Source organism: Penicillium nucicola (assembly GCF_028828085.1).
Source record: "Penicillium nucicola strain IBT 29836 chromosome Unknown utg000014l, whole genome shotgun sequence".
NCBI lineage: Eukaryota > Fungi > Ascomycota > Eurotiomycetes > Eurotiales > Aspergillaceae > Penicillium > Penicillium nucicola.
In genome coordinates this window covers 307,329-325,528 of record NW_026643138.1, presented here as the reverse complement: position 1 = coordinate 325,528, position 18,200 = coordinate 307,329, and the positions used below count along the sequence as shown (strand labels likewise).

Genomic DNA, 18,200 nt, shown 5'->3' with positions numbered 1-18,200 from the left:
CAATTCTTCTATTCATTAAGCTGATAAAGAGTTCGGTGAAACTTGAGGCTCAACTCAGGCTTTAGAAATTGAACAAGAATATCCAACCAAAACGACGGTATAACGCTTTTCATCAATTGCAACGATATATCTAAATATGCAGGGGGACAGCTCGTAAACATCACCACGTTGATCGAGTTTTGGTCCAAGCCTGGAAGAACTCCATCTTCTCTTTCACGCCCAGGCCTACTCGCTTGACCCGGCCCAGTCGGGCAAGAGACTCCCCCACATTGTCAAGCAAGAACATATCGTTGGCTGAAGTTTCGCCACGTTGATTGTCTTGGTCTAACGTGTCAAGGTAATTTGTGTCATATGTTGACTTCCGTGATGAACGACCCGGCGTATCAATTTCGTTGCTGCTGGTGATACACTCCGCGATGCGAACGCGAAGGCAGTGGGTAGGCTTGCTTAGCAGCGTCCACAGGAAGCTCACATAGCTCCCCGGAATGGGAGTAACAACATCGGGAGAGGTATATCTTATGCTGATTGGGAAGACCTTGGTTTTGGATGGAACGCCCAGGAGCGACTTGCTCAGAGGTAAAATGCCTCGGCCATTAGTGGTGGTGCATTCTGGGAACAAGACGATCGGGCGACTTGGGTACTTCTTGATCAGGGTCGAGAGATCCAACAGTTGCGTGCCAGGAGCTGGTTGCGTGGACGGAGCCTTAAAGGCTCGCAGGACAGCCTGAAGTAGGGAAATTCGTTCGACTTGGTGCGTGTTGGGATAAGAAGCTGTAAAGACCGGGTCAAATATAGCTGCCAAATAAACTGCGTCGATGGGCGATGTGAAGGACGAGGCAATAACTGAGCCGGGCTGCGGCAGACGGGCTTGCTGTTGCTTCAAGGACCTAAAGAAAGCCCATTAGCTGTTAGCGCAATCCGATTTCCTTGTCGAAGACACGAACCCTTTCCGCACTCCGTCCACTTGCAGGTCAATCCACCAGATACTAGGAACACCAAGTATACACCATAAGGCAGCTTTCTTGCCCAACGATCCGATGGGAAGCCATTGTAGAATTAAGAAATAGCTCAGAGTGACAAATATGAAGAGCGGAAGGCGAAAGCAGAAGAGGAAGACACGGAGGGGTGCTTGCAGGCCGAGTGGTTCAGACGGAATAGGCAAGAAGGGCGCGATACCCGACCCTGGACGATGTCAGTATAAATCCAAAGCAGATAGTTGGGTGAAGAAGGCTCACCTCTATCTCGAAATTGTGAGTATTTCTCCATGGCTGATAAGATGAGGAGCTGGTTTCTAGCTCAATCACCAACGCGGCGGTTAGCCAAATAGGAGAGCGATCGCGCGCCGAGGATGCGACTTGAGGTGCGAAAGGTCGCGAATGCTTACTGTCAAACATTCACAGCTGAAGATCATCTTCACATGCGATGGTTGTCACGTGATATGTTCGTTGTTGCCTGAGGCACCAAGCTTTTCTTAGATCAACGAAGAATGGTGGAATTAATTTTCTATAGATAATATACAGTCTATAAGTGATCACCATCCTCCTCATAGTCGTCAACCATAAATTCTGGGGCGGGGGGAGCAGGAGGCAGCCTGAAACACCAGATAGCCACTCCAACCAGACAGAATAATGTACTGGTCATCATCCACGCCAGTCCAATCCAGAACCCACCAAGACGCAGACCAATTCGAAAGACTGTAGTTATGGAGAGGCTTGCAATCACATTGCCCAGGGACTGGATAATCTCGACCGCAGTGAATAGGCGCGCTGTTTCATCTCTCTCAACCAGGGTGGTAATGATGGACCGAGTGATGAACACAAAGCCGGATCCCGATGCCTGCACAATCATGCTTGGGATCAAGGTGGCGACAGATGGGGAAAGGCCGATCCCTAATGTCCCCAGTGTTAGGCAGAATATACTTCCACGAGCGAGCCATACATCTTTCTCTGTTGATGAGCGTCGGGGGTTCAAGACCCGACTTTTGAGGTATGGCAAGCCGAAAAGGAAGAGTGGGATTGAGACAACTGGTCGACAAGCTACCAGAAAGTTGGCTTCAGCCAAGGTCCAAGCATAACGGGTCGATATGTATTGGGCCAAGAACCAGGAGGAACCTCGGCTGAGGCGATACACAAGGAATGCTGTGAGAAGAAGCAGCACTGGCTTTCGGTTGAGAATAAAGACGTAGGGCTTTAGATAGAAGCGGTAGTAGGCACGGACCTTGGCCAGCAAGGACTGATGGGAATAAGACGGAATACTCCACGACGGAGGTTCATTTGCTCGGTCACCATTGACATCGGCCTCGTCGTGGTATGATTCCATCCCATGAGCTTCGTGGATGTAATGTTTCGGCTCGATTTCATCATTCAGGTCAGAGAGCTCAACAGGAGTCATCGGATTCGGTTTGTCTGGCATAGCATGCTTCGTTTCCGGCAGAAGAAGAATGAGGGTCACGCCGCCCATCACAATTGCGAATCCAATCACTAGTGGGATCCACGGGTTCAAGGTCATCAGATAGGAACTGAGTGAACTAGAGGCAAAGTCTGCACCCATTGAGACGATAGCAAACTGGAAGAAAATACCCGCTCTAGCAAGTCCGATTAGCGCCTATGAAAGCATGCCCACTTGAGGGATTTGCCATACCGTTCTGATTCATTAGTGACATCAGCCATCATAGTCCATATGATAGCAAATGCTGCGACAGGACCACCTCCGACAAGCCAAGTCAAGGCAGTAAACCAAAGGGCTCGCAGAGGGAATATATTCGAAAACCACAGTACAGTCAGAGTAAGGACCGTATTCAAGGCAAACCCTGGGAGGGATAAAGCGAGCGTGGCTTTGCGACCACGGCGGTCTGCCAGCAGACCATATGGAATTGCCAATAAAGCACCTATAAGCGCGATCAGACCCCGTTCCCAGGCGAAGTATAGCTCGACCTACACAAAGTGCCATCAAAGAACATGTGGTACCCTTTCACTGCAGCCAATTCTGCTTGTACCTCTCCAATTTTACACATCGCCTCTGGCACCTGTCCATCGGCCCCGATCTTAGTTGGATCCGCCACCAAAAAGTATTGCCGACAGGTAATAGCCTCCATGATCCGGGTCATGGGGCCTTCCAGGAAGGCAAACCCGATTTCCACCGCCAGAATCATGGAGAACAGAATCAGCTTAAAGCGGAATGTAATAGCGCTAGCAGAGGCATTAGCCTGGGCAGGCCGGCTGCCGATGCTGGGCTTGGAATGAACATGACGATGTGCGGAGGAGCTCGGGTCGGGGGAGTCGAGGAATGGAGCGTCTTCACGATCAACCGAATGACGTACGTGGGCCATATGGCAAGGAAGGATATATAAAAGAAGGACTGAAGGACTGAAGGACAGAAAGACAGACGAACCAAAAGATTAAGCCATGGAGAGAAAAGGAGGATTGAGGAGTGTTACGTGGTCTACTGGTCGCAAGCGGAGTCTTGGCACTCGTTCACGTTGTCCAGGGGCCGTTTGTTAGTGGCGCCGGGGTTGCGCTTATCTCAGTCGGATATAAAATTCCATCGTATAAGCTAGGGTTTAGGGTATTGGGGGTTTCTTAAGGGACAGATCTGTACCGTGTCTCTTGAATTTAGTATCCTGCTTCTTCAAACAGACTGCCTCGAACTTGCACTACAGCTGACAATTCGAGTAAGAACTCGTACAGGATCACCACATTGGTCAATACATGGCCAAGAGTGGCGACCGGTGGATCTTCAGGGTGGTCTCCTGAGTCAGGGGCCTCTTCGGAGTCCTCGGAGGGCGACTCGTGGTCTGTGCCAGGTGAAGGTGGGAATGGGGTAGCAAGGCGCTGGCGGAGAGCTTCAGCGGCAGCAGCTCGGGCATTGGAAGAACCGCGGGATTCCGTGGGGGCGAAGGAGCCATGTCCTTCAGGATTCTTGATCGCATTTGGATAAACCGCATGGGGGGATCGACCGCGAGAGGCCGGGGCGGAATGATCGGGAGAGCCGGGGTATGAGGGACGTGAGCGGTCCGCTGAAGGGGGCATTGAGAGCTCAGATGGGTCCTGCGACTCTGGTGGTGTACAAGGGCGATCCGTCTGGTGCAAAATCTCTCGACGAGCTGCAACCAAAATATGGAAGTCGGGCAGGTCCTGCTGCCATTGCCGGACTTGCTTCACAAGCTTTTGTAACGCCAGGGTGAGGGTCGGGGCTGCTGTGGCAGGCCATGTGGGCTCTTCGTATGCCTGTCTGACAATGTCAAGCCCATCGACGTCCGCGAGAGACTCTGGAGCATCATACTGGTTGGGATCTACCAACACCCAACCGTCCAGTGAAAATAGATGGGATGAGGCGAGGCTCATAAATACGCCTGTGAGCGCCAAGTTTACAATAACGCTGTTGGTGAAGAACGTTTCAAGGCACCCAAAGAGCGCCTGCACGATTGGATCGTCTTGCTGCAGCTGAAGGGGCATGTGAAGTGTCTCCTCGTCCTCATCTGCTGCAGAGACTGGTAAACATAGGCGAGACTCTAGGACCCATGTAGCATCCGCGACGTAGTTATCATACGACTCATTTAGCGTGGGGTCATTGACAAGAGACGTCCCCATGAGCAAAAGATGACACAGCTCGGAATTCAATGCTCCAACTGGGCGTTGCTGCGCGGGTAAGGTTGGGATGGTATGGATGAGAGAGCGTGCAAACGGATGGTGTCTTTGGAGCACGGTGGTAAGAAGCCGCAAAGTGGCTAAAACGGTCTGACGATTGGATGACTGGAGCCCTAGTAGCGCCAGATCGCGCAGGTTAAACAATGATGGCGATGGCTGGGCGGCTTCCTCGGCCAGCGCAGCCAGTACATTAAGGGATTTCCGTCGGCTCGCTGACATGTCCATTTGTTCTTCCGGCTTCGGTGACGATGCCAGTAGAAAGTCTAGGATTCGGTGGACCAATTCGCCTTGCTCAATTGAGTCAAGAATGCGGCACATGTAGGTTAAAACCGCTGCTGTCGAACCTCCAGCCACATCGGAAGATTCTAATAATGAAGGATATCTGCGAGAGTCAGCCACTAGTGTATCAAGGAGGGAAAGTGCATCATTACAAGAGTTGCTCGAGAAAGAGCACCTGAAAATGGTCGAGTAAAGTGTCATTCACTTCGGCCGATTTACAATGGTCAATGGTGTCCTGCCAGAAGAGCAGGTATGACATGAATGCATCCATTGCCTGGCCCAGTGTTGGTTTTAGGGCTGTCTCCTGCTCGGCGTGATCGGATAAAGCAACAATGTGAGGCACGTTCCCGTCGGTCTCGGTATATGTCAAACTTCTTTCGGTCAGCCACTTCTCCCAGGTTCAAGCAATAATCGACCTTACTGTCCTAACTGGCTGTAGAGTGCACCGAGGCCGGTGGCCATGAGGGTGGCCAGGTCGCTCTCGATCAACCATTTCTCCAGGTTCTTAGAGCGAGACGCGGTCTCGATGATGTAAAGCAGCCCGGTACGAGCAAAGTCACCCGCTCGTCCCTCGTGGTGAACATAGTCAACGAGCAGGTAGAACAACGGGAACTCATCTTTCCTGGTAGCTCCTGCGAATTCCGTCCCAGTGGCGCCTGCGGGCTCGTCGTCCTGGACTGGGGACACCCGAGGAACAAACCACGCCGGTAACACCACAGGCTGCAGACGGATGTTGTTGGCGATGCCGAAAAGTAATTCCACGAGCCTCCCTTCAATCTCATCCGATGACTTCTCGGCCCGACGAACCAGGTCCACCAGAGCACGAGCGAACAGCCGGTTGTCCACCACCCCGTCCACCTCGGCGTCAATCAGGGTGTTGAAGAAGACGGTAGCCGCCCGGAGAATCCCATGGTCGTAGAATGACAGCGCAAGCTTGGTGACTGTGACAAAGACTTGAGATGAGGCTGCATATGCCACACAGGGGTGCGGTGCGGGCCCGTGCGATTCCTCGCTCAGGATCGAGTTCAGTCGTTCAATGTACGTGCGCGCGTGAGTCACCGATTGTTCGCCCGAGGGAGTATTTGTTGAGCGCCAGATTTGCTGATGAGATTAGTTATGGGCGGAGGAAGCATCGGATACAGCGCGTACCTGGAGAGCATTGCAAGCGCGTTTAAAGGCCGTTAGCCGTTCCGTGGGCGAGGCTGCCCTGGGAGGTTTGGACAAGGCACGCGAGCCACCAATGAGACGAGACCACTGGCAACCAATTAGCAGGAAAACTTGAAGCTGTCAGGGGCGCCTACGAAGTCCATTCTCGGGGATGAAAGGAGGAGGAGGATGAGTGGAGCCGGCGATTACGCTGATCTCCGTGCTGAGCGGACCTAAATTGTATGGGGAATTGGGGATGTCGAGATCACGTATTGTGGAAGTATGAACTTTTCTATTTGAGTTCCAGGGGATTGATTTGATTCAGTCAAGGTTAGAGAAAGCAATGTTTTGCGTTGTTGATCGTGGTTCACGTCCAGTTATATATATCGTTAACGTGAACTTCTACAACGTGATAGCAGATAATACGATCAAAACAAAGTTGACAGCTCTTGATCAATAATTGAAAGATAAAAGCCGACTCGCTATCGGGGGTTGAGCCCAGATATCATATGGAATTTTCTATCAAATTGACAGATCTAAGGCAAGGGGTGTCATGGAATTCTGCAGTCAAGTACTGTATACAACCTGGACAAGGCTGCGATACAGATGCTTTCTGTATCCTACAGGACATGTACAGTCTACGAGACTTGTTGCTGTATATTCTGATCTGGAAGGTTATCTGCCAGGGATACGATTCAGAGTGAAACTCAAGCCACGCTGATCTATATCGTATACAAAGTCGGAGGAAATGGCAAGCCAGCAATTCCCAAGGCCGGATCAAACTGTCCACCTGGTGGCCAGACTCAGATCTCCTGTCCTTGGGGCTTGCGTTGTCGAGTGGACTCTGTAGCTTATATCTCTCGGTCTGTCCTGAAGAATGTGCACAGCAGATCCCAACACTGGGCTTCCTGTAGATCTTTCCCTTTCAATTGCTTGCTGATTGCCATCATAATCGGGCTTCTTTCTTTTTGCGACTTGAGCCAGATTCTCCAAGGTATACCGCACGATTCTCAGAAGAAAGCAAGACGGCGATGCTCGTCTGCAGAGTGACTTATAGTCCACTTGTCGTGACTACTTATTCTAGCGTTTATTCAGTTGACCCTGCAAGATCAGAAGTTGAGTTATATTCCAGGGAATTAAGAAAAATAGTTCAAAGGGTTGAAAATTGAGATTCTCACCCCCCAGAATGAAACCATTCATGCTGGTCGGTTTCTTGGGTTGATGGCGACCTGGTAAAATGTGAGTGCAAAGGGTTCTAGGCTCAAGGTATCTTCCTTTTCAAACAATAAGCTATATTCCAGGTGTCAGAGAGCTTGAGAGAGGACAAAAAACACACAGAGAGGAAAGCAACAGAGGAAAAGCTCATTGAGCGTAGACATGAAGAGTCAACTGTACCCAGGGGTAGGCGACTACAGTTTTGGACAACAGGTTACAGCTTAAACCGAAGTGTCCATTGAATGTCTTCTGCGCGATAGTATTAGGTGAGTTTCTTCAAAGCTTGTATCTGTCATTTTCGATATTCGCCTGCTGTACTAAGAAAACAGGGGTTGAGCTCAATTCCGAGCTGTAGCCTTATGTATTATGGTACATCCAAATTGCCAAGAGAGGATGCGACTCAGATGTGTATCTCACGACCTTGCGTTGGGGTTGGGTTGACTCGACCCTGTCTCCCAATGGACAACCCATTTACGAGTGAATACCGGGGAGGGGGGAAGGGGCGACAATTGCCAATCTGCTCAGCGGAACTTCAGGAAAATGGCACTTGATGCGTGCATTTGATATTAGCAGTCGGGCTCAACAGCAACAACCAGCTCTCGTAGTTATCGTATCACCCGAAAACCGCATAAATTCACAAGTATATACTCCCAGATCTGCCTCCCACCGTAACGCCCGTGGTTAAAAAAAAAAAGTCGGAAATCTATGCGCCAGGAATCCCTCGTCTAACACGTCAAATCATATACGGAGCAGAATATCAATCGCTCTCCTCCTTGGGTCGCCGACCTCCCCGCTTGCGGCGTCCCTCGTTCTGATCGCTGCCGTCATCCTCGTGTTTGCGGCCCGCTGGTTGATCCGGCACCTTGGCGATGATGTCGGCTAAAAAATCGAGAACCTCGTCCTTGGCAACAGCGTGCTTCAGATGCGAGGCAGTAACGCGCTTGGAATTGCGATCCTTGGCTTCTTGTGCGGCTTTGGTGACGAGTGAGATCATGAAGAGTTCGAGAGCCTTAGCTGTAGGAAGATCAATACGTGTTTGCGACGCGTCGGCACGGGTTCAGAGTGAAACTTACACACAGCAATTGGCGTCACCTGAGCGACCTTTCCGACGTCCTCATCGGCTTGCATGATGCGCTTAATGCGCGCCACAGGGAACTTGGTCTTTACTTCGATCCCTGCCCCGAGTGGGGCCACAGCTGGAGCTGGAGCCATTTCTTCTTCCTTCACCGGCGCAGGTAGCGGAAGCTCCGGAACGTATTCGGAGACGGGCTCAGGCGCGGGTTCGGTGATTTGTTCAGGCATATATTCGGGCATTGCGATTTCAGGCTGGGCAAGACGGGTTGAGCGACGGGCCATGTCCTCAAATGGTGGAACGTACAGCTGGGACACGCTCGGATTGCGAAAAGAGGAAGAAGAGGGAGGAGGATGAGAGGGAGAAGAAAAATCAGGAGAACGAGGCCGATAGTCCTCTGTCATGATATAGAAAAATAAAAAGTTGGCCCAAGCTTTCACTACGGGGGCGAGGGCGTCACGGGCTATTTAAAGTCCGGAGGAGGTAATTTGTACTGTAATAGCATGGTATTTGGGCTGTATTTGGTATTGGTATTTGCGGTTGAATTTATCGGGACTTCACAGCTTATACTCTGTTCGGGCTTTCTCTTCTCTCTCCCTTCTTCAATTATTGGTCTCTTCTATATTCACTTGCACCTTGTACTACTGTATGTCCTCCCTCCTGATATATATATATATATATACGGGTCCCAATGAAGATATCCTAGCTGGAAAGGGACAGATGAGACCACGCGATGGTATCGCTGTGCCTTGATGAACCTCCAATAACTTGATCTAATCTGAGGGAATTCGTGATCCTTGGTGGCTGTGTGGCTGTTCGCTGACATGTCCGGCAGATCCATTTCGCAGTGCAACCTGAGCTTTTGTTGAGATGCCCGCTGCTATCTGAGGTTCTCTCCAACATCTCCAGCCATGGCGGCTGATGCGCCCGGCTTGATGGACATTGCCAGGTATGTGAATTGGAATGTCGATCTCGAATTCCAAACTAATGATCCGACAGTACCCTGGCCCAGGATGAAATTCCCTTCAAGTTGCGCTGTGCGATCTGCAACAAGCTTGCTGTCAATGCTTTTCGCCTGCCATGCTGCGACCAGTCAATCTGTGAATCATGTATGTGCTCTCCGATTTCCGACTTGGCTATTACTGACCTCTGATCCAGGCCAAACCTCTCTCTCCGATACGTGTCCCGTCTGCGCGCATACCCCAGTCTCTCCGGATCTCTGCAAACCAAATAAAGCTCTGCGCACAACTCTGAAGGCTTTTCTAAGGACCGAGGAGAAGAAACGCGAGAAGGACCGCCAAGCTACGGCAACATCGAATCCAGCCACCCCTGCAGATACCATATCCGCCCAAGAAGCAGGACCAAGCCAAAATGGCGATGATACCGCAGAAGTCGAAAATGTTGATGCGCCTGTTGCTACGGAACTTCAATCCGAGCAACCCGAAGCAGAGGCTTCCGCAGAGCCAAGTGGAGAGAACGCTCCAGGCACAAATCTTGAGGAAGCTGTTGAGCAGTCGGCCCAGGTAAGATTCATATATCGTTCTCGGGCGTTTCCTGTCACTGACTCTTAATGTAGCCCGAGGTAGCCGATGAACCGACAAACAATGGCATTGATCAAGGCGTTGAACTTAACGAAGAGACTGCCAACGAAGACCCAGTTCCACAGGATCCGGCTGCCCCTCAGGATGCTGCTGGAATCAATTCCGCTGCGATGACCACGAATATGGGAGGCTTCCAAATGGGCTGGAATGGGAATGGCATGAATCCTTACATGGCTAGCATGTTCAATTTCCCTAACACCATGGGTTAGTCACATTTCGGAAAATTTTCCTTTAGTGCCACACTTGCTAATACATACCTAGGAATGTCCATAGGGATGGACCCGATGGCAAATCAGGGGATATTTGGTGACTACGGAATGAACATGAATGGCATGGGCATGAACACGGGGAACTTCAACGGGGGCATGTGTGGATCCTTAGGATGGGACGCCCAGAACAACATGTGGCAAGGCCAAGATAATATCAATCCAAACGCATTCGCTAATGGCACGGGCCCTTCCTATGGAGGAGCATATGGCTCTAATATCTATCCGGATCAGTCTGGTTACTATGGGTCAGGTTATGGCCGCGGTGCATTCCGAGGCCGTGGCCGTGACCATGGTCGTGGTTTTGGGCCGATGCAAGGTCATTATGTTGATTCAGGATACTCACAAAGCCCAATCAATGTACAGGGTAACCAAAACCAAAGTATCACTAAAAACACAGGACAAGTTGAGGGATCCAACGCCCAGGGTCCCGACGGAGTGCCAAATAGCAGCATGGGAAACGTGGGATATCGACATGGACGAACCGAAGGACCAGGCGTGGAGGGCGCACCAGCTGCGCCGCGTGCTATGCGACAGGGACTACCCAACACGAGTGTCTTGCGCCTCTCTGGCCGAGTTTCGTAAGTTCTGATTGCTCTGTTCATTCCGGTATTCTGACTCTTACAGTGATGACACGCACCAAACACCTTTGCATGCCTCCAGTGAGACGCAATCTCGGTCGCCGGGGGGTCAAGTTTCGCGTGCCCCTTCGCCATCTACGCATGATGATCGAGAGACTCAACAGGAGACAGAGTTGAAGCGCATAGACCGGGTTGACGAATTGCAATCCAATGCCCGACGCACTCGCTCTCCTTCTCGTGCATCTTCCCGTCGGTCCTCACGCCACCGTCAGCGTGGAGTTGAGCGTGAGAAGGAGCGGAATGGTAGCCATCGTTCTCACCGCTCACGCCGACACCGTAGCCGTCATAGTCGCAGTTGCAGTCGGAGTCGCAGTCGCGCCTCAAGCCGCAATGGAGAAGCCCGCTCAACCCGTTTACATCGGACTGCAGTACAGATAGAAACCACCGACCGCACGAAAGCCCCGTCTGAAGCCCCAGAGCAACTTGATCTTGCTAGCCGAATCAATAACACCTACCGCCCTGACAAGGACAGAGGAAGCCGACGTGAAAACGATCGCACCCGGCCCGATCGAGACACTCGCCGACGGGATCGTGATCGGGATCGTGATCGTGAAAGAGACCGCCGTCCTAGGGAGCGTGATACCCAGCGGGATAGTCGCACAGAGGGCACTCGCGATAAAGATCGGACTTCAGAGCGTGAACGTAACCGAGACCATCCCAGGGACCGAGACTGGGGCCGGGATCGCAAGCGCTCTCGCCGTGAGCGATCTCCGTCTACACATGGAAATGACCACCAAGTCCGACGTGTGAAGCTTGAAGACGAAGACCGGAACCGGAACCACACGAACAGACCGGTTGAAAGAGAGGCGGAGAAGGACCCTTACACGCTAGAACGTGAAAAGCGAAACAAGGAGCGCCTCGAGCGCGAACAGCAGCATCGCAGCAAGGCCAAGTCTGATCGTCGCCGAGATAGCCGACAGGATCGTCAGGACCGTGTGGTGGCAGGCCGCCGCATCAATTACAGATATGAGGATGAGCTTTAGACTCTTCATGCGTGTCTGATCTCTTACATTTCGCATCCACAAAAGCCCATCAAGGGTTGGGAATGGCGTCAGGAATGATTGCTTCGTACTATCTTGCATCTCATGACACTTTGCTTGACCAGCTTGCGCTGATGTAGATATGGTGATATTTGTATGTTATTTCGATGAGAAATCTACCTTGATGGTCCGAAACACAATGAAAATCCAATAGAAAGTTGTAGGTGACTGTGAATTTTCGTGATGTCTTGGTGTTTAATTCAAAAGATGCATCTAGTTGATGCATATCACATGCCACAGCCTAGCCAATAGTTGGTTGGACCTGGGGTACCATCTATAGACATACGCGGGATATAACTTATCACAGACTGCAACTTGAATTAAAACCTACTAGAAGGGTTATAAATCGAGCTCGAGCTGAATATCTCATATTCGTGGCTATTGGACTAACATCATAACCAAATTTTGTTTGCAATCGGCCGATGTATTGACAATTCCGCTAAAAGAAAAGAAACAAAAATCTTATCCACACTTCACCTCATGTACGTCGAACACCAAATTGCACACCGAAGCACAAGTCAGGAAGATAGGAAATTCCGTGGTCAAAGTTAGTTCATCTTGCTCTTCAAAGCCTCGATCTCGGCAGTCAGTGTTTGCATCTGCAAAGCTTGTTCAGCAATGGTCTTGGTTTGTTCAGCAATGAGATTCTTGATCTCTTCGATATCGTTCCGAGGAAGGGCAGCTGGGGGAGTGGATGTTTCGGGGACCGGAGAAGATGGGATAGAGATCTAAGAGAGTTAGTATGCGACGCTGTCAGGGGACTGATGCACAAATTGAGGGAACATACAACAGTGGTGGGTTGAGTCTTGGTCTCAACCTCCTTGGGTCTCAACGGGCTGCTGACCCGTGGTGAGGAGGTCTCAGCCACGGGAGAACGTGTGGCACGCTCAACTGGCTTAGGAACTTCCTCGAAACTGGAGTTATCATCATCTGAGACGTTGCCGTCATCTTCGCCATCGGCGAACTTGTTCACCATGGCGGCCATCGAGGCTCCCTGTTCCTTCATGGAAGGAGCTGGACGTCCAATAGAGCTCAGCTCGGGGGCAGACTCAGGAGCGGCCTTGGGGGCAACTGGCTCCGGAGACTTCTTGGGCGCCTCAGTGGCCTTGGGGGACTCGGCGGCCTTGGTAGCGGGGGTATCGATGGCGCCAGTAGGCTTCTCCTCCACTCCAGATACTTCCTTAAGACCCTCGCCCTCGAACAGACTGGCCATGGAGATCTTGGGGGGAATTGCCTCCTTGCCACCTAGCCATTCGGACGACGACATAGCGGGGGCCAGGCCGGTGGTAGGGAGATAGATATCGTCCTGGAAGTTCTCAGAGCGACGGGGAACGATAAACGAAACCGGCTCAATGTAGGAGTCGTTCACGGTCTTATAAGCGCAAGCCACTTCATTCTCATGCATGTTTACACCACGCTTGGGCATGAAAGCAACACCACGCTGAGGGTCGGCAGACTTGTGCTCGGAAAGGAACTCGAACTTGTCATTCTCGAGCTCGAAGTAACGGATGTTGCCATCACCTCGTCCCGCCAGATAGAGGCAGTTGGTACCATCATCCCAGAAGGGCATGCATACACCGGAGATGGAGTCCAAAGTCTTGAAACCGTTGATAGGCTCACGCACGGCGCGAATATCCCAGAGCGCCAGCTGACGGTCACTCATCTTAGAGAAACCGGTTGTCGCAATGCGGTCGCGTTCTCCCAACCAGACTGCGCGGCTGTTCTTGGCGCCAGTGTGACCATTGGTTTCGTGGGCCGGACGCTCCTGGCGCACATCCCAAATGCGCAGCTTCTTGTCACGAGAGGTCGTGACCAACAAGGAGCCATTGGCACTCCATGACTGGGATTGCACGATGTCGCCGATGTTGAGGGTAAGCTTAGGTGCGCCAGCCTCGATATCCCAGATCTTTACGGTGTAGTCGCCAGAGGCCGTTGCCAGCACGTTCTCGGCCGCGGGGTTAAAGAGCACGTGGCCGATCTTCCTGCATAGAGGGGTCAATACAAGGACGTGGTGGGATGTGTGAGAATTCTCACTTAGGATGGCCGCTCAGCTTGCCGATAGGCGCAAGGTCCTTGATATCGTCGGCTTCTGCATCGGGGCGGACGGTAAAGTTCTCCGGAACCCGCCAGAGGAAAACCTTCACGTGGTCAGTTGATCAATCGCGCAGAAACCCGGGTGATTGTGCAAGTATACCTTTCCGTCGTCAGAGCCTGAGGCAATCAGATCGTCATTGAACGGATTCCTGCAGAGCTTCAATGAGTCGTGGACATGAACACGCGCGATTCCCACTCCTTACCAGTCGGTGTCCAGAACAACCGCAGTGTGACCTCGGCATAAAGGAATGCGCTCCGGGAGCTTGCCACGTTCCTCCAGAGGAATAATTGCAAAGGCTCCACCGCCACCTGCTTCCCAGTTCACGGCGATATGCTTCGGGTTGACCTAAATGCGCTCGGTGTCAGAGGATCGCAGTGGCGAAGCGTCAGAAGGCTCAACACACCTTGAGAAGATTGGTATCCCAGGCATTTCGCGAGACTCGAAGATTATCGTAACATTGGTCCTACAGTGCGGGTTAGAATAGGACGACGACATCGGAGGTAATCCAGTTTACCTTTCTCGTCGAACGTCCGAAGACGTGGCCTGTACCTGTTAGTCGGAGATTGCGCAGTCTGAGAGCGAAGAATACTCACGGTACTTAGAGGAACGAACAAAACGTCCGGACATGATCAAGAGCTCAAACAGAGGAGAGGTATAGAGGGAAAAGGAGGTGAAAGGGACGTTGAGAACCAAGCTATGGGGTCGGGAATCCGAGTGGAGGCAACATACGCCCCACGAATGACCACAACTTAGGCAGCGAGTCCACTGAAACAAAGAGCCAATTCCCTTTCTACCAATTCCACCTTTTGCAGGAATTCTCCAATTGCGCGCTCTCGTTCGGATGGGGTCACGTGTCCCGTCTGTATTGCCAATACCGCTCTAGCCCGATCGGGTCTAGCACATAAACGCGCTTAGTCACCGTTTGTTTACCTCCGAACCGCATCTCGTCCCTCCAGAAACCAGTTTGCGATTCGAGACTCTACTTTACTTCTCCGCTTAGACCATCTTTTGGCATGCTGCCTGTTGATTATTTCCTGAACTATTTCCATTCAGCATAGACAGTGGCTGGACGTGAGCTGATTCTTCTCGCCCGGATACTCTACGCGCCGGTTACCTGGCGGTCGAACACCAACATGGACAGTGAAAACATGGTACACACCCCTCCCCCACTTTGTCTGATCTTGTCTGATCCCAAAATGTCTCATGGACATAGCTAACGCATGCGCAGCCCCAGACCAGAGCGTCTACTCGGACGCGCATTCCGCAGGGACTCCGAGAAGCCAGCTTAGCGACTACAAACTCTCGCTCCGGCATCATGCCACCAGGATCGATCGCGAGCAAAGCGATGAGCATGTCGCGTATGCAAGGCACTGAATCCCATGTGGCGATAAGAGCTGACAATCTATAAAGCAACTCGTCCCAAGGCAGCGAATGCCGAAACGAAAAAACCTGGCTCCATCACTCGCCAGCCAACCGCCAAGGCGCATACTCGAGGCAATTCGTACGCCTCGTCCACCATGTCCCGATCAACAACCCCTGCATCGCGTGCTGCACACGGCCCTTTCTCATCAACCGTCGGTCCTGGATCTCGCCCCCCTTCTACCATCTCGCGACCCCAAACATCCTTAAACAGTCGCAGACCTGTCGGCGCATCGATTCCGCGCGCAGCGAGCGCATTGGATACCCATATGGAGGACACCTCCCCAAGTGTGCTAGGCAAACGAAAGGGTATGCGAAACTTTTCTTATTCTCCCAGTCGAATTCCCCGTTACTCCCTTGGACCCCTCATGCCCGGAATGGAAGGTACCCGTGATGAGTTTGGCGAATCGGCGCAAAAGTCTCTTCAGGACGAGGCCTTTTCTCCAACCATAGAACACGCAACTGCCATCCCGGTAGTGCCCTTTACCCCGTCCCGTAATGGATTGAGTGATATCCGAATCCCACCTAGAACAGTACAGGCTATACCCCCTACACAATCCTTCTTTGTGCCTGCCAGAACTTTCAGAACCCCCTCTGCTTCTTCAATGCGCTCACCCTCCAAGCCCCCCGGCTTTCTATTTTGTCAAAAGAAGCTCCGACTAAAACTTTTGACCATGTCGCAGGCCCTGAATGGGATCAAGACTCCCGCGAACGCAACATGGAAGACTTGATGCAGACATTCATGACCCACATGAACCAGCAAGGCCAGGCAAGTTCCGGCCTCAAGGAGACCGTGGAGATTTACAAGTCAAGGAGTAGGTCAATGTTGTGAAACGGTCGACCCGTCTGATACTAATTGTTACTTCCAGTCAATGAGCTCGAAATATCTCGCGATACTCTCAAAGAACTAAACCTCACCCAGCGCCTGGAGTCAGAGTCCTTGCGAAATCAACTACAAAAGGCAGAGAACATTCTGAAAGAGGCCAAGCGTGACCAAGAAATCGCCATGGACGACCTCGACCGGCGCCAGCGCATTGAGATGGAATCAGTCCAGCAAGTCAACAGAAAAGAGATGGAGGCAATCAGTTCTCGACATCATGACGAGGTTTGTGAATTAAAAAGGCAATTGAACCAGGAGATTGAGGATGAAAAAGCGGCCCGAGTACGAGCCCTTGGCCAGCTTACATCTCAATCTGCGCTAGATACCCAAAAGTCGCAAATTGAGCTGGAGCGCAAAGATCGGGAGCTTAACTCTTTGAATATTGAGCTACAAGGGCTGAAGGAAGCCCTGTCTCGTGAGCGGAAGTCCGTCCAAGACCTGAAACACAACCTAGACATCGCAAGCAGCAACAGTGTCACACTAGAGTCGTCCATCCGTGCTCTCAAGGCCCACATCGAGTTCCTTGAAGGTGGAAGAGAAGAGCAGTCTAAAGCCTTCGAGCGATCCAACCAGCAGATGACGGACGCCCTTGCTGAGACGGACGCCATTCGGGAGAAGTTGCGCAGAGAGGAGACTCTTCGTCGCAAGCTTCACAATCAAGTGCAGGAACTGAAAGGCAATATCCGTGTGTTCTGCCGTGTTCGTCCTTCGCTCAAGAGTGAGCCTGCTTCCCAGCTCACTCTCATGCAATACCCCGATGAAGCCGAAGATGCCAAAGAAATCAATATTTTGGGACCCGAGGAAAAGACTAGCCTTGGAACAGTCAGTCGCAAGAACAATACTTTCTCGTTTGATCGCGTCTTTAATCCGACTACGCAAAATGCCGAGGTCTTCGATGAAATCAGTCAGCTTGTCCAGAGTGCCCTTGATGGTTACAACGTTTGCATTTTCTGCTATGGCCAGACTGGCAGTGGCAAGACCCACACAATGTCATCGGTTGATGGCATGATTCCTCGTGCTGTTCACCAGATCTACGAGACCGCGCAGGGCCTGGAAGAGAAGGGTTGGCGGTACTCCATGGCAGGCAATTTCGTCGAAGTTTACAATGAGAATCTTAACGATCTCCTGGGTAATCCCGATGAGCTAGACAAGAAGAAACATGAGATCCGTCACGACATGCAGCGGGGAAAGACTACTATCACTGATATCACCACAGTTGATCTTGACTCGCCTGAGATGGTGGAGTCCATCCTCAAGAACGCTGATGCCAATCGCTCAGTGGCAGCTACCAAAGCCAACGAGCGCTCATCGCGGTCGCACTCGGTCTTCATTCTCAAGCTCACCGGTGTCAACCACATCACCGGCGAGCGAAGCGAGGGTACACTCAACTTGGTTGACCTGGCAGGAAGTGAACGCTTGAGCCATAGTGGAGCTACAGGCGAGCGCCTGAAAGAGACGCAAAACATCAACCGCAGCCTTAGCTCCTTGGGCGATGTGATCTCGGCCCTCGGCCAAGGCAAAGAGGGAGGCCACATCCCATACCGAAACAGCAAGGTAAATTCCCCGAACTTGGTACTGCGGCAAATGCTAACTCCCCTCCAGCTTACCTATTTGCTTCAATTCTCTCTAGGTGGAAACTCCAAGACCCTTATGTTCGTCATGGTCAGTCCACTCCAGGCGCACATGTCGGAGACTTTGACCAGCTTGAAGTTTGCCACCAAAGTACACAACACCCACATTGGCACAGCCAAACGACAGGCCCGCGTCCGTGACGTTTAAGCATAATGATATCTTTCTCCAACCCCTTTGCATATATTCCGTCCCTATGATTCTGGGTAGGGGTCTTTCATGATCCTGTCCTCTACCCTGGCGCCTTGGTTGGGTTTTTCGTTTTTGGCAG

General features: G+C 51.7%; 7 protein-coding genes across 7 annotated transcripts; 2 read left to right on the top strand and 5 right to left on the bottom strand.

The window, feature by feature from the left end:
• Positions 1-160: 160 nt before the first annotated feature.
• On the bottom strand, positions 161-1,266 carry N7511_011480 (lysophosphatidic acid acyltransferase LOA1; the record flags this gene model as incomplete). The annotated part of the gene is made up of 3 exons (XM_057133857.1): positions 161-887; positions 945-1,182; positions 1,236-1,266. The coding sequence occupies 3 exons, from the start codon at positions 1,264-1,266 to the stop codon at positions 161-163; spliced, it is 996 nt and encodes a 331-aa protein (XP_056978527.1).
• Positions 1,267-1,521: 255 nt separating this feature from the next.
• On the bottom strand, positions 1,522-3,328 carry N7511_011479 (putative MFS transporter; the record flags this gene model as incomplete). Its single annotated transcript, XM_057133856.1, has 3 exons — positions 1,522-2,584; positions 2,641-2,887; positions 2,938-3,328. 3 exons carry the CDS (start codon positions 3,326-3,328, stop codon positions 1,522-1,524), a joined length of 1,701 nt encoding a protein of 566 aa, XP_056978526.1.
• Positions 3,329-3,611: 283 nt separating this feature from the next.
• Positions 3,612-6,235, bottom strand: N7511_011478 (uncharacterized protein; the record flags this gene model as incomplete). Its single annotated transcript, XM_057133855.1, has 5 exons — positions 3,612-5,028; positions 5,078-5,296; positions 5,347-6,026; positions 6,075-6,179; positions 6,227-6,235. The coding sequence occupies 5 exons, from the start codon at positions 6,233-6,235 to the stop codon at positions 3,612-3,614; spliced, it is 2,430 nt and encodes an 809-aa protein (XP_056978525.1).
• Positions 6,236-8,043: 1,808 nt separating this feature from the next.
• On the bottom strand, positions 8,044-8,762 carry nctA (negative cofactor 2 transcription regulator complex subunit BUR6; the record flags this gene model as incomplete). Its single annotated transcript, XM_057133854.1, has 2 exons — positions 8,044-8,300; positions 8,360-8,762. 2 exons carry the CDS (start codon positions 8,760-8,762, stop codon positions 8,044-8,046), a joined length of 660 nt encoding a protein of 219 aa, XP_056978524.1.
• A 507-nt stretch (positions 8,763-9,269) lies between these two features.
• N7511_011476 (RING finger protein) lies at positions 9,270-11,849 on the top strand (the record flags this gene model as incomplete). Its single annotated transcript, XM_057133853.1, has 6 exons — positions 9,270-9,307; positions 9,358-9,467; positions 9,517-9,881; positions 9,935-10,163; positions 10,221-10,806; positions 10,853-11,849. The coding sequence occupies 6 exons, from the start codon at positions 9,270-9,272 to the stop codon at positions 11,847-11,849; spliced, it is 2,325 nt and encodes a 774-aa protein (XP_056978523.1).
• Positions 11,850-12,454: 605 nt separating this feature from the next.
• N7511_011475 (coronin) lies at positions 12,455-14,628 on the bottom strand (the record flags this gene model as incomplete). The annotated part of the gene is made up of 8 exons (XM_057133852.1): positions 12,455-12,634; positions 12,694-13,888; positions 13,941-14,044; positions 14,101-14,149; positions 14,204-14,346; positions 14,405-14,464; positions 14,516-14,544; positions 14,595-14,628. The coding sequence occupies 8 exons, from the start codon at positions 14,626-14,628 to the stop codon at positions 12,455-12,457; spliced, it is 1,794 nt and encodes a 597-aa protein (XP_056978522.1).
• A 506-nt stretch (positions 14,629-15,134) lies between these two features.
• On the top strand, positions 15,135-18,079 carry N7511_011474 (putative kinesin family protein (KlpA); the record flags this gene model as incomplete). Its single annotated transcript, XM_057133851.1, has 6 exons — positions 15,135-15,152; positions 15,230-15,359; positions 15,412-15,915; positions 15,960-16,235; positions 16,290-17,854; positions 17,903-18,079. The coding sequence occupies 6 exons, from the start codon at positions 15,135-15,137 to the stop codon at positions 18,077-18,079; spliced, it is 2,670 nt and encodes an 889-aa protein (XP_056978521.1).
• Between the last annotated feature and the right edge of the window lie 121 nt (positions 18,080-18,200).